Source organism: Mugil cephalus, chromosome 1 (assembly GCF_022458985.1).
Source record: "Mugil cephalus isolate CIBA_MC_2020 chromosome 1, CIBA_Mcephalus_1.1, whole genome shotgun sequence".
In the NCBI taxonomy this organism is placed as follows: Eukaryota; Metazoa; Chordata; class Actinopteri; order Mugiliformes; family Mugilidae; genus Mugil; species Mugil cephalus.
In genome coordinates, this window is record NC_061770.1 from 32,203,827 (window position 1) to 32,221,347 (window position 17,521).

Genomic DNA, 17,521 nt, shown 5'->3' on the forward strand with positions numbered 1-17,521 from the left:
GTTTTGGAGGAAGAAAGAAGAAAATTAAAGATGTAAGTGACAAGAAGTAAAATATTAAAGGTTTAGATTGATCAGTTTGAAGAAAGTTTGATCAGTAAACCTGCTGACTGATCATCATCCATCTGTCTGTCTGATAGCTGACAAAGAAATATGAGAAGATTGAAGAAGAGCTGCAGAAAACCAAAGAAGAACTGAAGAACAAGACTGAAGAGATGGAGAAACATGTAGAGACATACACATAAACACTATCATTGTGTTATTATTTACTGTTTATTTAAGAAAGGGACAGTGCAATTTCATAGAACACATGATTACCCATGGTTAAATAAGCCAGAATTAGCCAGAAGGCTAGTTTTCATCTGTAGTCCCCTGGCCTTGATGTAAAAAAGGCAATAAGCATACAATACATGTACAATATAATACAGATACATAAACAACACTTACTGTATAATTTAAAAAAAAAAAAAAAAAAAAAACAATCAAAATACAACACAACATTTTATCATAACATCAAAACATCAGAGCATCACAACATATTTTAGTGTTGGCAGCTATAGGTGTTGATAAGCCACGTTTTCAGTTTTTTTGTAAAGCCCTTGTATGTCGTGAGCAGTTTAATCTCCTCAGGTATTGAGTTCCACACACTTGCACTCCTTACTGACCAGGCCGACTTACTGAAAGTGCTCCTGCGCAAAGGAATATAACAGTCACCTCTGACAGAGCCTCGAGTGACACGCTCAAGGCTGTTTCTTTGGCTGATGAACTCTGCCAGAGGATCTGGAGCCAATTTATGGAGCACTTTGTAGGTCAGTTTTAGGTCTGCAAATGTGTGAAGACTGTCCCAATTTAAAATACTATACTTTTTTAAAATTTCACAGTGATGATAGTGCCTAGGTTTTTTATCCATAACTTTAATTGCTTGTTTGTACAAGATTTCCAATGGTTTTTTTGAGCTCTGACCAGCCTGGGACCAGCTAGTTAGGCAGTAGTTGAAATGACTGAAAATCATCGAATGCAAGTACATTTTTGCGGCTTCAATAGACATTTCATTTCGAATTGCACGAAAATTAACGAGGTTTAACTTGATTTTTTTACACAATTTGCCAATATGGGCTTTAAAGGAAAGCTCAGAATCGATTATTATCCCAAGATATTTATATTGGTTGACAATTTGTATTTTTTCTCCATTAACATGTATGTCGGGGTCAAGTGATACTTTGTTTGTTTTAGTGAAATACATGCCTACAGTTTTAGAAACATTTAGCTGTAGACAGCACTGCTGCAACCAACTTGTAACACAGGACATTGCTTTGATGAGTTGAGCGGCAACAATGTCTTTGGTGTGACCATGAACAAAGAAAACCGTATCGTCTGCATACATTACGCATTCAGCTTCTGGACAGACAGTGGGCAAATCATTAATATAAAGACTAAATAAAAGGGGGCCTAATATTGATCCCTGAGGGACTCCAGAGGTTAGCCTAAGAGAGTCAGATATGCAGTTGTTAACAGATACAGATTGTGTTCGATCATGCAGATATGATTCAATCCATCCCACAGCGTTTTGAGAGAAGTTAAATTTTGAGAGTTTGGTTAGAAGAACAGAGTGATTTACTGTATCAAAAGCTTTCCTGAGGTCCAAAAACACCGCCCCTACAACTCCACCCTTATCGAGAAATTTTTTTATTTTCTCAATAAGGAAGCAAGTAGCCATCTCAGTGGAATGCTTGGATCTGAAACCAAACTGCATGGCATGGAGAGAGGGGGAGCTGCTGTTTAAATGATGGACAATCTGCTGTGACACCCATTTTTCTGCGATTTTGGAAATGGCTGGAAGAATGCTTATTGGGCGGTAGTTATGCAGAGATGTTGGGTCACCAGATTTAAAGACAGGGGTAACAATGGCAGATTTCCAGGCCTTTGGAAATTGACCCGATGAAGCTGAAAGATTGATGATTGAGGCAATCGGAGTGGCAAGAGCTGAACCTAGATCTTTGAGCATGTTCGAATCCATTCCAAAAACATCCTTTGCTTTTGATGGTTTGAGTGATCGAATTAAATCGATAACTTTAGTCTCAGTAATATTTGTAAAGGTTAAAGACTGCGTTGCAGACGATACAGGGTATTCCCTCCTTTGTTTTACTGTGAACTTATCAGAAATTTCTGACACAGACTCAATGAAGTAGTTGTTGAAAGCATCAGCCATCACTTGAGGTTCTGTCAAGACATTTCCATTTAATTTAATTTGCATTAGTTTTGTTTTGTTTTTTTGGGGATCACCCAATAGTTTTTTAATATAATTCCAGGTTATTTTAGAATTCCCCCTTGCACTATTCAAGGCAGTAATGAAAAAGTCAGCTTTAGACTTTCTTATTTCTTTCACTACCCTATTTCTCAACGAAACAAATTGGTGTCTGTTGTGCCCTAATTTGAGTGACAACTTCAAAGAGTTGTCTCGTTCTTTCATGAGTTTAAGAATAGATCTGTTTAACCAGGGAAGGCCGTTCTTTCTAGCTTTTAATTTAATTATCCGTGTAAATTGTGTAATTATTTGTTGTATTTTATTAGCCATATTAGAACAATCCATATCCAAGTTTTTGCCGGTGAACAATTCATCCCAGTTTACTTCTTTGATTGAGTCTTGAAACTTTTGTTGTTCCTGTTTTGGTATCCTATAGAGTTCAGTGGCGGCCAAGGGTTTGAAGCGTTTTTTATTTAATTTTCTTGTGATCATTATAAGATTGTGATCAGACATTCCTGTGAGCATATTATATGACTTCAAAATCCTTTCTGGTCTATTAGTAAAAGTTAAATCAATCTGGGTGCTCGTGAAATTTGTAATTCTTGTAGGGCCATTAATTACCTGAGTCATATCCATATCATCCATAACCTTTTTCAAATTTTTCCTAACTTTGTTAACTTTCCAATTAACATTTAAGTCACCCATTATTATCACCTCTTTTGCAGGATTGAGTTGTTTCAATAAAATTTCCAACTTTTCAAAAAAATCCACATTTGAAGAAGGAGGCCTATAAATAACTATAAGAATAAAAGACATTTGCTGTGACAAGGAAACAGTTAGTCCAACAATTTCTAATCCATTTTCATCTGTGACATATATCTCATTGCAGTTAAAGGTGTCCTTGGCATAAATCATAACACAAATCACTATTGAGGAATAACCTGTGATCAACACAACTGTGACTTTGCTCCATCTAATGGTGAAATGATACAACTACAGGTTTTCTTCTCTCAGGTCAATGAACTAAAGGAGGAGAAGAAGAAGCTGCAGGAGGAGATGGAGACCAGAAACAAAGAGATGGAGGAGATGAAAGATGAGGTGAAGAACAAGCTCGTAGACATTGAGAGAAAAGTAATTTATTCACACACATCATTCTCATCAGAAACAACGAAGTCCAGTCATACAACTACGTAAAAACAAACTGAAAGCTTTTACATGAATACATCCTTCAGGTTAAAGATCAAATGTGTTGTTTAGTCTGACATGAAGAAATAGAATCAGTGATGATAAAATCTTTTTATTTGACTTCAATAAATTCTTCCAGTTGGAGAAAAACAAAGCTGCTGCTTCCAAGTCTATCTGGCCTTTCAGGGTAAGTGATCACATTATAAGAATTATGATACAATCTGTATGTCAATCATTTATAATCTTTCCTTTTCTCTCGTCATTCTTCTCAGTCGTCTAGTTCCAACAAACAGAAGGAGGAGGTTAGTCGTTTCTATCAGATTCTAGTTTGTTCTCATTTCAATGTGTTTCTGTTTCATTTAATATTCAGATCATTGTCTTGTTCTAAGGAGGTTGATGTTGGTGGTCAACATCTTCTCTCTGCTTGTTAGAAGGTCAGAAGGTCTGACTATGTTCTAGCCAGAATATTCTGTCCTATCTCCTAACTCCAATAGACTGGTATGATGTAGACCACCTGCTGGATCAACACACACTCCAAAAACCAAACTTTGGCGGTTCGATTACGTCCTATCCCTAGTCTGACTGTTGTCCTTGGGCAACACACTTAACCCACCTTGCAGTCTGTCTGCCCCAGGGCAGCTGTGACGACTGAGGTAGTTTACCACCACCAGGGTGTCACGGTGTGAGCAAATGAATAATGCATTCATTGTAAAGCGACGTTGAGTGCCTATGATAAAGCACTATATAAAACCAATGCATTATCATCATCATTATTAATTGTCAATCAAAAATGAAAAAGTGACAGATTATTTAGTTTTTAATTTTTTAATCTAACAAAAAAAAAACTAAAAAATGTCTGGTTTTTCATATTTCAATTTAGACTCAGATCAAAAATATGAAATGGAAAAATTGGGAATCCGTGTATCATTTGTGCTTTCTATTTTCAATTGGCAATCAAAAATAGAAATTGAAATTTAAAATAGAAAGAATGATACTACTTTATTTTTCTTTAGTCTGACATGAAGAATAGAATCAGTGATGATGAAATCTTGTTCAACAGACTTTGCAGTTGGAGGAAAACACAGCTGCTACTTCCACGACAACCTGGTATGTTGAGGTAAGTGATCAAAGAGGAGGTGAAGAACAGGTGAGAGGGAGAGAGTAGTACAACTTCACAGAAACATCAACCTGCAACACTTTTTACTTCAATGTTTATTACAAATAAAATGTGAACCGGAACTATTTAGTTCATCTGAATGAGTGCAATAAATTAAATCTCTCTTCATCTCTTCATTCGTTTTCCAATTGACGATACAGATCAACCAAGAAGAGGAACAACAGCAAGAGACATGTCTAGATGGCAAAAACAAGCTGGAAACCAACACAGAGGTTCATTAATTTTACAATTATTGTCTAGTGTCAAATAATAAATTATCAGACATTAATAACTTTCAGTAAGAGAGTAGTTTCCAACTTAAATCACAATACCAACAAAACTAAATATTTCTCTTCATGTTTCTCCAGAGAGAGAAATCCAGTACAGAGGTTCTTCTTTTTACTAAGAATCATCTGCTGTAACTTTTTATTCAACTTTAAGAAACATCCTTCCTGAAAACAGCCAAACCTCCCACTAGAAACATGATGTTAACTAAGAGCAGAAAGACTTGTCATTGTCTGTCTGTCTTTGATTGGTTTCTAAAGCTCCTCATGTTCTAGGTCCTACCTCCTCATCACATTTATGTTTAATGATGAAAAGTTCTCTGAATGATTGAGAGACAGAACATGAAGCTGACTGATGTGAAAGGACTAATCTGTGGATGTCGTCTCCTCCCAAACCTGAACAAACACAGAACAGCAGCAGCTCAGACAGTCAGGAGACGTCAGGAGACATCGATGTGGTGGTTAATGACAACTACAAGTTTATCAGTCTGAGAAACGAGTCTGATCAGGTGATGTTGATTCAAGAGTCATTTCTTTTCATAGAAAATATTGATGCAACAGGTTTAATAGACACCAACATTCATTTGTTCCTGTCTCTGTGTCTCATTCTTCTTCTTGTGTTTCATTTCCGTCCTGCAGGACAAACCACTGGGAGGACGTCAGTTAAAAGTCCAGATCAACAATAGTGAACCCATCACATACACATTTCATCCATCAATGGAACTCAAGGCTGGAAAGTCTGTTACTGTGAGTCTTTGTAGATGTTTCATTGATGTTGTTATATTTTCCATTTTCTTACTTTTCCTTCAGTTTTTCTAATTATTATTTTCTGACTGTGACTCTGTGACCTTTGGATTTACTACATTTACAGTGATACCGTCCAGACTATAAGCCTCTTTATGCTGTCCCTGGTGACCTGGTGTGGGAGGACCTGAAGCCCTGGAAGTCTGGAGACAGAGTCCAGGTCTCTCTGCAGTGAAATAGTTCCCAGTTGAATTCCTTCAATAAAGTTCAGAAATCCAGCAAACAGCAACATTACAGATGAGAAACAGCACGACTCAGATCTTCCTGCAGAAACCACACACTGCAGAGAAAGTCTCTGGAAACACTTGGCTCCATTTTATTGGATTAGTCAAGTTTGATGTGAACGTCGGTTTGTTTAAAGACTTTTACAAATGACGTCAGTGTTTTATGTTTCATGTTTTAATATTTAGTTTCTGCTTTTTTATATGTTTGTAAATGTTTATATAATGAAGACATATATGATCATTTATGAACCAGATGCTGAAATAAATTTTGAGTTTTACCTTGAGAAGCTTGATTGTGATTACAATTAAAAAAATAAAGACATACTTATGTTTTTATTGACGGGTATGTGTGATAAGGAGTTCTACTTAAAACCTTTTGCAACCTTCAGAATTTTCTCTATATAATTATTATAAATGTGTGTTTGTTTATTCAAGAACATGAGCCAATATTACATATCAGTGAGGAGCACCTATTGTTTCAGTGTCAGGCTCTAATTGGCTGAACTTTAAAAAAAACATCCACAACCTGAAAATCAGCCGTCAACCGAGAGTCTCATACTTTCACTTTTTCAAAATCAAATCAAACTCTATTTATGTAGCATCTTTCTAAAAATAAAAATCCCTTCCCACCGAGCCAGGGCCATCCCCACAGGATCAGAAACAGGAAACGCTCGAGCTGTGAGCATTTTTACTGTGAATATTGAAATTCAGTTTGTTCGTGGACATTTTTTCTCACTGACACAAATGATATTAAAAATAAATTCAACCTGCAAGCAGAGATGAACAGGCCTCACACCTTCCTGACTGAGCTGGACTCTGAACAGTATTGAAGCAGATTCTACAAAGTCTGTAGGAAAAGTTTGTTAAAATACAACACCTGAAAATGGATAAAATGACCGACTTCCTGTGGAGTTTAGAGCATGGACCCAGGAGAAGTATTTGTACCTCTTGGAGGATACATACAGATAGTTTAAGAACTCTGTTACTGAAATGTGACAATTAAAAGATTTGTAGAGCATATTAAAGTATGCCTTTTTTAAACAAAGTAAAATGATTGACTTCCTGTTAGTTTTAGGGTGTCTTAGCAGGACATATCTGTATAATACGTTGTCATGTCTGAGTGACTGAAACATGGAGGGAAATGTAGCATTTCAGACCTGCTGCTGTTCCCCATGTGTCTAAATGAACAACACACTTCTATAGCTAATGCAACGTTAGCAAGATTGTTTTTTGGTTTTTGTTCTTGGAGTTTTTGGAGAAATGAACATTGATTCGATTGGTTCCTCTTTATCAAGGTTTGGTCTCTCACCATTTGAATTTTTTTTTTTTGAATTGAAAATTGTCATATATTGTTATGGAAATTGTTCCTTAATAAAGACTGAGAATTTACCAAAACTTATACACATTCAGCAGTTGAAGTGCTTCACAATAATTTGAGCATATTTTACTCCCAGTTTGATGTCACAAATGTCATCCAACACATCAAAGTCATATAATGAGTTCGTTAGAAATTGCAATAAAGATGATAATTGAAGTATAACCAACGAAACTAACCTGGCCACATTCAGGGATGGTTTTACCTTTCTTGGGCAGCACAGCGGCTAGGTGGTTAGCACCGATGCCTCCCAGTGAGAAGGTCAGGGTCCAGCTCAGGCCTTTCTGGGTGGAGTTTGCATGTTCACCCTGTGTCTGCGTGGGTTTTCTCCGGGTACTCTGGTTTCCTCCCACCTCCAAAGACATGCTTGCTAGGCTGATTAGTGACTCTAAAGTGACCCTAGGTGTGTGTGTGAATGGTTGTTTGTCTCTGTGTCTGTTACCTGGCAACCGGTCCAGGGTGTACCCCACCTCTCGCCCAGCTCCAGCAACCCCTGCAACCCCAATGATCCACAAATGTGATCACATGAAGCCATAAGAACATTTGATATGCAGTTGGACATATCAACCTTTTTTGTCTGTGTTGTGCTGAATTTGAGTGTTTTATTGTTCAAAACTCATGAAGCTTTACTCACAAATGTAAAACACTCGTTTTATGGGTCTTGTGCAGGGCCATGCAGAAATTTATGGCCCTGTCTGAAAACTATCTGTATGAAATCATCCAAGACGTACAAATATTTCTCTTGGGTCCATGTTCTCAGCATCATAGGAAGTCTGTCATTTTGTACATTTTCTGGCATTGTATTTTAATGAACTAGTCCTACAGACTTTGTAGAATCTGTTTCACTGTTGTTAGAGTTAGAGTGAGTCTCAACTCAACATGGACGAGGGTCGAACTCAGTCAGGAGGGTGTGAGGGCCCATTAATTTATTTTTAATATCTTTTGAGTCAGTGAGAAAACATGTCCACACATAAACTGTATTTCAATATTTACTGTTTAAATTTATCCAACCATTGATTGTTTGGTTCTTTGAGCAGGAAGTCTGTTATTAAGAGTGTTTGTCCCCTTTTCACATTTAAACACATCGACTCTATTGATAATCATTGTAATAATTTAATTCATCATCTTTGCTGATGATGTGAATGTATTAAACTATCCTGACAGCAGGGTTCACATATGCAGCATCTAAACTCACAGTGAAGGAACAAAAGTGAAAGTATGAGACTCTGTCTGTTGAAAGCTGAGTTGATGTGGGCGTGTTTGTTTTTAGAGTCCAGCCAATCAGCATTTGACATTGAGTACTCACCTAACTTGTTTCTGGTATGTGAATGTTTTGCCTCCATTTGTTCGTGCTTACTTCTTTAAGTTGTTTTCCGTCCGTCTATTTGTGACTTCGCCGATCGTCCTCTTGTGGATCCTCTCCTCCAGACGTCCCTCAACCTTACTCCTCTGATGTCAGAACCAGCTTCCTGATCGGTATGTAACAGAGACGGAAACACAGCAGAGAGATGAGGGGTTTTATAGAAGTGAAAGTATAAAACAAGTTTGGATTAGTGAGGTAACGATCTGTAGAGTGGTTGTCACTAAAGCAGTAATGAGGCCGTCTTCAAGGTGTGTTTATGTTTAAAGTCTAAGTTTAGTTGAGCCAACAAGGTAACTGATACTAATAACTGACATATTCTTTGGTAAAGTCTCCATATTTGGGGGTTTGGGACGGGAATGCTGCTGTCAGTGATTGTACGGTGCTGTCAGTTTATGAGGGCTTTTATTCAAACATTTATTCTTTGGAGGTTAGGGTCTTATTTTTTGTGCGAGCCCACTGACCCATTTTTATTTTTATTTCCATTTTAGAAACGGAAATAATATAATGTTGGTAGTCAAGTGAGAGGGTGGTCAGGGTTAAGTGTCAGTTTGTTAAGTGTCCTCCTCTCCACCATCACCTCAAAAGTTTCCAGTGTGCAGCCAATGACAGAGCCAGACTTCCTGATCAGTTTCTTCAGTCTGTTGCTGTTCCCCCAGCGGACTACAGCAGAGAAAGGGATGCTGGCCACAACAGCAGGTAGAAGATCTCCAGCATCTTACTGCACACGTTGAAGTATTTCACCTTCCTCAGGAAGTAGAGTCTCTGCAGGCCTTCCTGTACACAGCTGTTCTTTTGGTCCTCCAGTTCAGTCTGTTTTCGATGGTCACTCCCAGGTATTCATTCTCCTCCACCACCTCTAGATTCCTACCAAGGATGCTGAGTGGCTGAGGATCTGTTCCCTTCCTCCCGAACTTTGGTCTTGTCCAGATAATTTCTGTATGTGACATGACTCTGAGTTGTGCTGAACGTCAGTGGTGTATAAAGTGAACAGGAACAGAGCAAGTACAGTCCTCTGTGGGGCTCCCACGCCACTCACCACGACATCAGTCAGGACACGATCCCTCCCCGTCTGTCCAGGAGACAGTGGATGCACTAACACCCATCGACTGCAACAAAGGCTGGATGGTGTTGAAGGCGCTGGAGAAATCAAAGAAAGTGATTCTCACTGAGCCTACACCACCAGGTGTGAGTGAGTTCACTGCAGCAGATAGATGACAGCAGCATCCATGCCCAGACTTGGCTGGTGGGCAAACTGTAGGGGGTCTAAAGAAGTTCTCACCTGCGGCCTTAGGTGGACCAGCACCAACCTCTCTAGCACCTTCATTACATCAGATGTAAGGGTCACTGGACGGTAATCTCTGAGGCCAGATGGAGATGACTTCTTGGGAATGGGAACAAGGCAGGAGGTCTTCCAGAGATGCGGTACCCTCTCCAGGCTGAGGCTCAGACTGAAGAGGTGTTGGAGAACAGCAGACACCTTGGTGGGACAAGTCCTTAGTGTCCTAGGGCTGATGCCATCAGGACCTGCAGCCTTTCATTGGTTCAGTTCAGCTGGTTGTCACAGTCAGACAGGGGGAGTGTCCGGGGGGAGAAGTGTAGTGAGCTGTGTTTGGATGGTACGACCTGTCCCTCCCCTCACAGCCAGTTTTGTCCTTCATTCCTGCCCACAACTCCCTCATGTTCTTCTGCTGGAGTTTGGTCTCCAGTTTCCTCCTGTCTTTGTATTCGCTCGGCTTGCCCTGCAGTTTGTGCTGTACCCTCCTTAGCTCCTCTTAGTCTTGAGACCTGAAGGCTCTCCCTTTACTCAGAAGAGTCTCCAGGTCACTGGCGATCCGTGGTGGAAGGGAGGCAGCAGCTGTACTGTACGCATTTGCCTGCAGTAGGTCCAGGGTTTTGTTGTCACGTGTGGCATTCCACATACTGGTCAAGTCGAGTGCAGACGTAACAAATTAAAAATCTTATATTAATAATTCTCCCTGTATTTATTGTATTCACCTACTCATGTTCTGCTTTATTTTCAGGACTCTGATTCCTCAGATGGACAGTCTGTTACTTCACTCCATGCTTCAACCCATCACTGGTTTGGTTTTCTGTCTCCTCCTAATTCACCACTGTAGAGGTAATGTATGAACAATGAAATATTTAAAGGTGACATTCAGAATTTTGGTACAAGATTCTAAAAAACGAACATTCCATACGTTCTAGTGCAGAACGCAACAAACCTCTGTTTTTCTTTCCAGGTCAGTCTGAGTCAGTGGATTCACTTCAACCAATTATAGCAAGAGTTGGTGATGATGTTGTTCTACCGTGTCAAATCAAACCCTCGTTTGACGTTTCTGAAGCAACGTTGGAGTGGATGAGGTTGGACCTATTCGTCCTGGTGTGGCGTAATGGTGCAGACTTTAAAATGCAAAAAGATCCTTCCTACAGAGGAAGAACATCTCTGTTCCCTGATGAACTGAAACATGGAAACGTTTCACTGAAACTCTCTGACGTGAAGCTGTCTGATAAAGGAACATACAGATGTTACATTGTAGAGAAGAATAGAGAGATGTTTGTTGAGCTTGTTGTTGGTAAGTAGACGTATGAAGTATAGTCCTCTGATATCAACTCTGACCTGAAGTTGAGTTTTATTTCCACTGACTCTTGTTTGAAATATTTTGTTTCTCAGAATCAGCTCCTGTCTCCTCACCCGTCATCAGTTTATCAGGGATGGACAGAAGGTTTCAGAAGAAAATGAAGATGTAAGAGACAGGTGTAATAGATTAAAGGTTTAGATTGATGAGTTTGAAGAAAGTTTGATCAGTAAACCTGCTGACTGATCATCATCCATCTGTCTGTCTGATAGCTGACAGAGAAATATGGGAAGATTGAAGAAGAGCTGCAGAAAACCAAAGAAGAACTGAAGAACAAGACTGAAGAGATGGAGAAACATGTAGAGACACACACATAAACACTATCATTGTGTTATTGAGGACTGACCTCTGATCAACATAACTGTGACTTTGCTCCATCTACTGGTGAAATGATACAACTGCAGGTTTTCTCCTCTCAGGTCAATGAACTAAAGGAGGAGAAGAAGAAGCTGCAGGAGGAGATGGAGACCAGAAACAAAGAGCTGGAGACTAGAAACAAAGAGCTGGAGACCAAAAACAAAGAGATGGAGGAGATGAAAGATGAGGTGAAAAACAATCTCATAGACATGGAGAGAGAAGTAGTTTATTCACACACATCATTCTCATCAGAAAAAACAAAACCAAAATCTGGAAAGAAATGTCGAGAGAAATACAGATTACGTACAAAGTGAAATAGTTTTACATCCTTCATGTTGAAAATCAAATGTGTTGTTTGATCTGACATAAAGAAATAGAATCAGTGATGATAAAATCTTATTATTTGACTTTAATAAATTCTTCCAGTTGGAGAGAAACAAAGCTGCTGCTTCCAGGTCTATCTGGCCTTTCAGGGTAAGTGATCACATTATAAGAACTATGATACAATCTGTATTTCAATAATATAGTAATCGTTACTCATTCATCTCAGCTAACAGAGCCCTCCAACAATCAGAAGAAAGTGGAGTCACTGAAGGAGGAGGTTAGTAGTTTCTATCAGATTCTATCAGTTGTTCTCGTTTTCATGTGTTTCTGTTTCATTTAATATTCAGATCATTGTCTTGTTCTAAGGAGGTTGATGTTGGTGGTCAACATCTTCTCTCTGCTTGTTAGAAGGTCAGAAGGTCTGACTATGTTCTAGCCAGAATACTCTGTCCTATCTCCTAACTCCAATAGACTGGTATGATGTAGACCACCTGCTGGATCAACACACAAAGAAATGATTTGATCAGAGACAGAAACCTTCACATATTTGACTCTAATCTCAGAGAGACTGAGTTCTCTGTTATTAATGAACTACTGGTGGAGTTTGACAAACACAAACACAACTCTGCTCCATCTACAGGTCAAATGATAGAACTACAGGAATAAACAGCATTTAAAATCCACACAGTAGATAATAGAGAATATGTTCTGGACAAGTTAGAGTCTGACTGTTAACAATCTGGACTTCACCTCCTTTTTACTCAGGTCAATGAACTAAAGGAGGAGAAGAAGGCGCTGCAGGAGGAGCTGGAGACCAGAAACAAAGAGATGGAGGAGGTGAAAGATGAGGTGAAGAACAAGCTCATATGTTACGATGTTGGTGTTAGATATGGAGAAAACGTCAACTCTCACTCAGATGTTAATTACATGAAATTATATGAAAATAAGTTCACGTAAAAATCATTTAGTTCTTAGAGATCAGACCATTAAATGACACAAATATCATATCATAATTTATTAATCTACTCATTGAACCTCATCTATGCTGTCCAGGCATTTTGCCCCTGGTAGGGTCTCCCAAGTCAGGCTGACAAACCAAGAGACAGTGTACCAGTCCCAGAGGGCTACCGGTGCCTGGGGCTGTCATGGGCTCGCCTCCCTGTGGGCCCACCACCCGTGGGAGGTGCAGCAAGGGTGTGAAATGCGCGGTGGACCAGGACAGGGACCTTGGCGGTCTGATCCTTGGTTATGGAAGCTGGCTCTCGAAACATGAACCGTCACCTTTCTAGCGGAGCCGGAGCTTGTGAAAGAGGTTGAGCATTATCGACTTGATATAATCAGCCTCACCTCAACACATAGTGTCGGCTCTGGAACCCAAGTCCTTGGGGGTTAGACTCTCTTCTTTGCTGAAGTTTCTCCAGGTGAGAGGCGATGGGCCAGGGTGGGCTTTTGCTTTCCCCAAGACACTCTGCCTGCAAGTTGGGGTCCTCCTGGATAGATAAAAGGGTTTATATTATGATTTTCTTATCTTCAGACATAATATCATGAGGAGATGTTCATGTTACCTGCTTGACAGTTTCGACTGTGTCTCCAGTCTTCCTCAGAAGCGCCATCCGACGTGTTGCTAACGTGTCATTTATCAGCTTGCTGGCCTGCCAGACCTGTCAGAATGTATGGTATGCATATGGTTTCTTTGTTTTGGTCATCTGTTTGTGTGTTTTGTTCTTCTGTGTTTTTGTTTATTGTCTTTGGTTTTGGCTTGTTGTTTAGTAGCTCAGAAGGTAGAGCAACCAAAAGGTTGGCAGTTCAATTCCGCCCTATCCCTAGTCTGTCTGTTGTGTCCTTGGGCAAGACACTTAACCCACCATGCTCTCTGGTGTATGATTGCGAATGAGTGATGTTGGGGGTGTTTGGAGTGGCCGTAGGTGCACATTGGCAGTCAGGTGTCCGTCAGCCTGCCCCAGGGCAGCTGTGACTACTGAGGTAGTTTACCACCACCAGGGTGCGACTTCCCTCCTCCTGTCTGTCTTTATCTTCCATGACGATACTGGCCCTTGATAGAGTGTTCTGATGACTGACAGTTTGTGTGCTGTGGGATGTTCTGATGTCCAGAGGAGGTACTGGTCCATGTGAGTGGGTTTTCTGTAAACTGTGATTTTTATGTTGCTGTCTTCTTTGTGGTGAATGTTCAAGTAAAGGAATGATATGGTTCTGTTTTGTTCTTCTTCGTGTGTGAATTTTTTGTCCAGTGTTCTCCATAGTGTTCAGGTGGTCTGCGAGTTTTTGTGTTTGCCCGTTTTTTATTTTTCCCAGGATGTCGTCAGCATATCTTTTCCAGAGTGTGGGTTTACAGTGTGTGGGTCCTCCATAAAAAAACTGCTCATTGTTGCTGATAGCAGAGCTCCCATTTTAAACCTTCTGTCTGTCTGTATATGATTCATTTGAACTGAAAAGAGGGGTGTCTTTTTTGTGAATTGTTGGTGTTCCTTATATCTGGGGGGTGATGTTGGCTGTGGGTACGAGGTGTTGGTATGCGTCCCGCATTATTTTGTTACTTTGTAGTAAAGGTTTTAGTAATGATTTCAAAGTCCTTCTGTGGGGTCTTTTTTCAGTATTCTGTAGGTGTTCCTTTCTCCTAACATGGATTCCATCTGTTTTTCGTATGTGTCTGTGTTGATGACAACTGTTGTTCTTCCTTTATCTGCAGGTAGGTAGGTTTAGTCTCCTTTGAGTTATATTGGATAGGTTTAGCGCCATTTTTTCATTGGTTTTGTAGTTTGTTTATTTGCCTCGGCTTTCTTTTTTCTATGAGTTTGTTTCGTTTCTTGATGTGGCGCTGTTATGTTTAATTGGTTCCTTCACTGCGCCTTTGGGTCATGGAACTGGTCCTGACTCTTGATGACTCTTATGCGCCAAACAGCAGTTCAGAGTACCCACCCGTTTTGGAAGCCTTGGTTGAACGCTGGATTGTGACCCAACTGGGGACTTCAACACTCATGTGGGCAATGACAGCATGACCTGGAGGGGCGTGATTGGGAGGAACGGCCTGATCTGAACCTGAGCAGTGTTCAGTTATTGGACTTCTGTGCGAGTTGCAGTCTGTCCATAAGACCATATTCGAAAATAAGGCTGTTCATCAGTACTCTTGTCCCATGACAGCTGACCTGCGACTGTAGGTTCTGGACTCTTGGGCAAAGAGAGGAGCAGAGCTCTCAATGGATCACCACCTGGTGGTGAGTTGAATCAGCTGGCAGGGGGGAGATGCTGCACAGAACTGGTAGGCCAAAATTAATAGTAAGGGTCTGCTGGGAATGCAGTTCACAAGTGAAGGTAGGATGGAGTGGGAGATCGACAGACTGACTGAAGTGACGTCTGCAGGAAAGAGGGCGATTGTTGTTGCAAAGAGAGAGCTAAACCAGAAGGCAAAGTTTTCAGTTTACCGGTCGATCTATCCTCCAACCCTCACCTATAGTCATCAACTTTGGGTAATGAACAAGACTGCAAAATTTGTTTCTTCTGTAGGGTGGCCGTTGTCATCTGGTGAAGACGCTTCCCTTTAGAGGTCGATACTTTTTTCAACTTCATTTGATGTTAATCACGTGAAAAGAAAGCAATTGGTTGTGTAAATGTCACTACTCCTCCCCATTAAAATAATTTTTTAATTAATACATTTTTAAAGTGCTCAAATATTTATTGAATAAGTCTACAAACATGTACAACAAAATATTATTTGGGCTGTGTAATTTTACAACCAGTATTCTGAATCTGACCAGTAACCACTGACCAGTAAGTCCTCCTCAACAGTTCTTTCAGTGGTTGTAGTTGGACCTTAACATTAAGCACCTAGGTAATTAAGCTGCTACAGAAGCTAAAACTACCGGCAACCTAACCACTGAACAAAGCATTGACAGATGTGACTGAGGAGGGTGCTAACTTGATAATTAGGTAGAAAGATTTACTTGACAATAAATGTTTTAACACACAAAGGGTGAGTACTGTTAACCTAGTATTAACCTAATATAGTAGTAACCATTTATATATTACCTGAAGTTATCAACAGTTGCACCATGTCCTGTTGAAATGACGACAACGACGCTGGTGTCGTAGAAGCCAGCTTCTTAAACACAGTGCAATTCTCCACCCTGAAGTTTGTTCTGTGCTTGATGAGGTGCTTCATTATGTTGCTAGTATTCCCTGTTTTCCCCGAAATTATCTTGCCACATTGTAAGCATCGATTGTACCCATACTGATGACAGATAAACTGAATTAAAGACATATTTATTTCTGTGGACTTCATGACAGTAGTCAAGACATATTGAACTAATTTCTTTCCTCTTGAGTTTAAATGTGACAGCTTTGAATCTTTGGCGGAAACGATGTAGAGGTTAAAGAAAACTCTGGTCAAACACTGAAATCCACTCAGAGGAAACATCGTGAACAGGACTTGATGACATCTCAGAGAAATACTTAACAGAACTGATCAGGAATGAAATATGTCTTCATCTCTTCTTTCTACCAGTTAATGAAGCAGATCAACCAACAGGAAGAGAAACATCAGAGAGAAATAAAGGAGCTGGAAACAGAGGTTCATGTTGAGTCCAGATCTTTTAATTCCATAATAAGGAAGTAGTTTAGAACCAAATCAGTTTGTCATGTTCCTCAATCAAAGTAAATGTTTCTCATCATGTCTCTTTATGTGACTTCACTCTCAGTGGGAGAAGAAGCTCAAAGAGGAGGAGAAGAAAAGAGGAAGAGCTGAGAAAGAAGTGGAGACACTGAAGAGGAAACTGGAGCCTGAGGTGCTTCACCAATAAAGTCTGAATGATTGAGAGATAGAACATGAAATTGACTGATGTGAAAGGACTAATCTGTGGATGTCGTCTCCTCCCAGTCAGAGAGAATCAAACCTGAACAAACACAGAACAGCAGCAGCTCAGACAGTCAGGAGACGTTAAGAGGCATCACTGTAGTCGTTGGGCCTGACTGCAAATATATCTGTCTCATAAACAAGTTTGATCAGGTGATGTTGCTTAAAGAGTCGAAATTCGTTTTCTTCATTTCTTCATAGAAAATATTGATGCAACAGGTTTAATAGACACCAACATTCATTTGTTCCTGTCTCTGAGTCTCATTCTTCTTCTTGTGTTTCATTTCCGTCCTGCAGGACAAACCACTGGGAGGACGTCAGTTAAAAGTCCAGATCAACAATAGTGAACCCATAACATACACATTTGATCATCAATAGACCTCAAGACTGGAAAGTCTGTTACTGTGAGTCTTTGTAGATGTTTCATTGATGTTGTTATATTTTCCATTTTCTTACTTTTCCTTCACTTTTTCTAATTATTATTTTCTGACTGTGACTCTGTGACCTTTTGGATTTACTACATTTACAGATATACCATCCATACAATAAGAGTTATTCTGCACCTGATCGACTGGTGTGGGAGGAGCTGAAGTCTTTGAAGCCCGGAGACAGAGTCCAGGTCTCTCTGCAGTGAAATAGTTGAACTCCTTCAATAAAGTTCAGAAATCCAGCAAACAGCAACATTATAGATGAGAAACAGCACG

The 17,521-nt window shown here is 39.9% G+C and overlaps 3 protein-coding genes across 4 annotated transcripts in view; all 3 read left to right on the plus strand.

The window, feature by feature from the left end:
* LOC125006318 (myelin-oligodendrocyte glycoprotein-like) overlaps nucleotides 1-17,521 on the plus strand; it is a 126,673-nt gene that overhangs the window by 34,470 nt on the left and 74,682 nt on the right. The window lies entirely within an intron of this gene.
* Nucleotides 3,213-5,935, plus strand: LOC125016293 (prelamin-A/C-like). Of its 2 annotated transcripts, XM_047598716.1 has the most exons (8): nucleotides 3,213-3,340; nucleotides 3,567-3,614; nucleotides 3,700-3,729; nucleotides 4,488-4,544; nucleotides 4,745-4,816; nucleotides 5,278-5,376; nucleotides 5,507-5,614; nucleotides 5,739-5,935. In XM_047598716.1, exons 1-8 carry the CDS (start codon nucleotides 3,227-3,229, stop codon nucleotides 5,739-5,741), a joined length of 531 nt encoding a protein of 176 aa, XP_047454672.1. In that variant the 5' UTR covers nucleotides 3,213-3,226; the 3' UTR covers nucleotides 5,742-5,935. The 2 variants fall into 2 exon arrangements, with proteins under 2 accessions (XP_047454672.1, XP_047454682.1); XM_047598726.1 differs by lacking the exon at nucleotides 3,700-3,729.
* LOC125016553 (peptide chain release factor 1) lies at nucleotides 11,359-13,205 on the plus strand. The gene is made up of 5 exons (XM_047599096.1): nucleotides 11,359-11,814; nucleotides 12,053-12,100; nucleotides 12,177-12,227; nucleotides 12,716-12,799; nucleotides 13,004-13,205. Exons 1-5 carry the CDS (start codon nucleotides 11,659-11,661, stop codon nucleotides 13,019-13,021), a joined length of 357 nt encoding a protein of 118 aa, XP_047455052.1. The 5' UTR covers nucleotides 11,359-11,658; the 3' UTR covers nucleotides 13,022-13,205.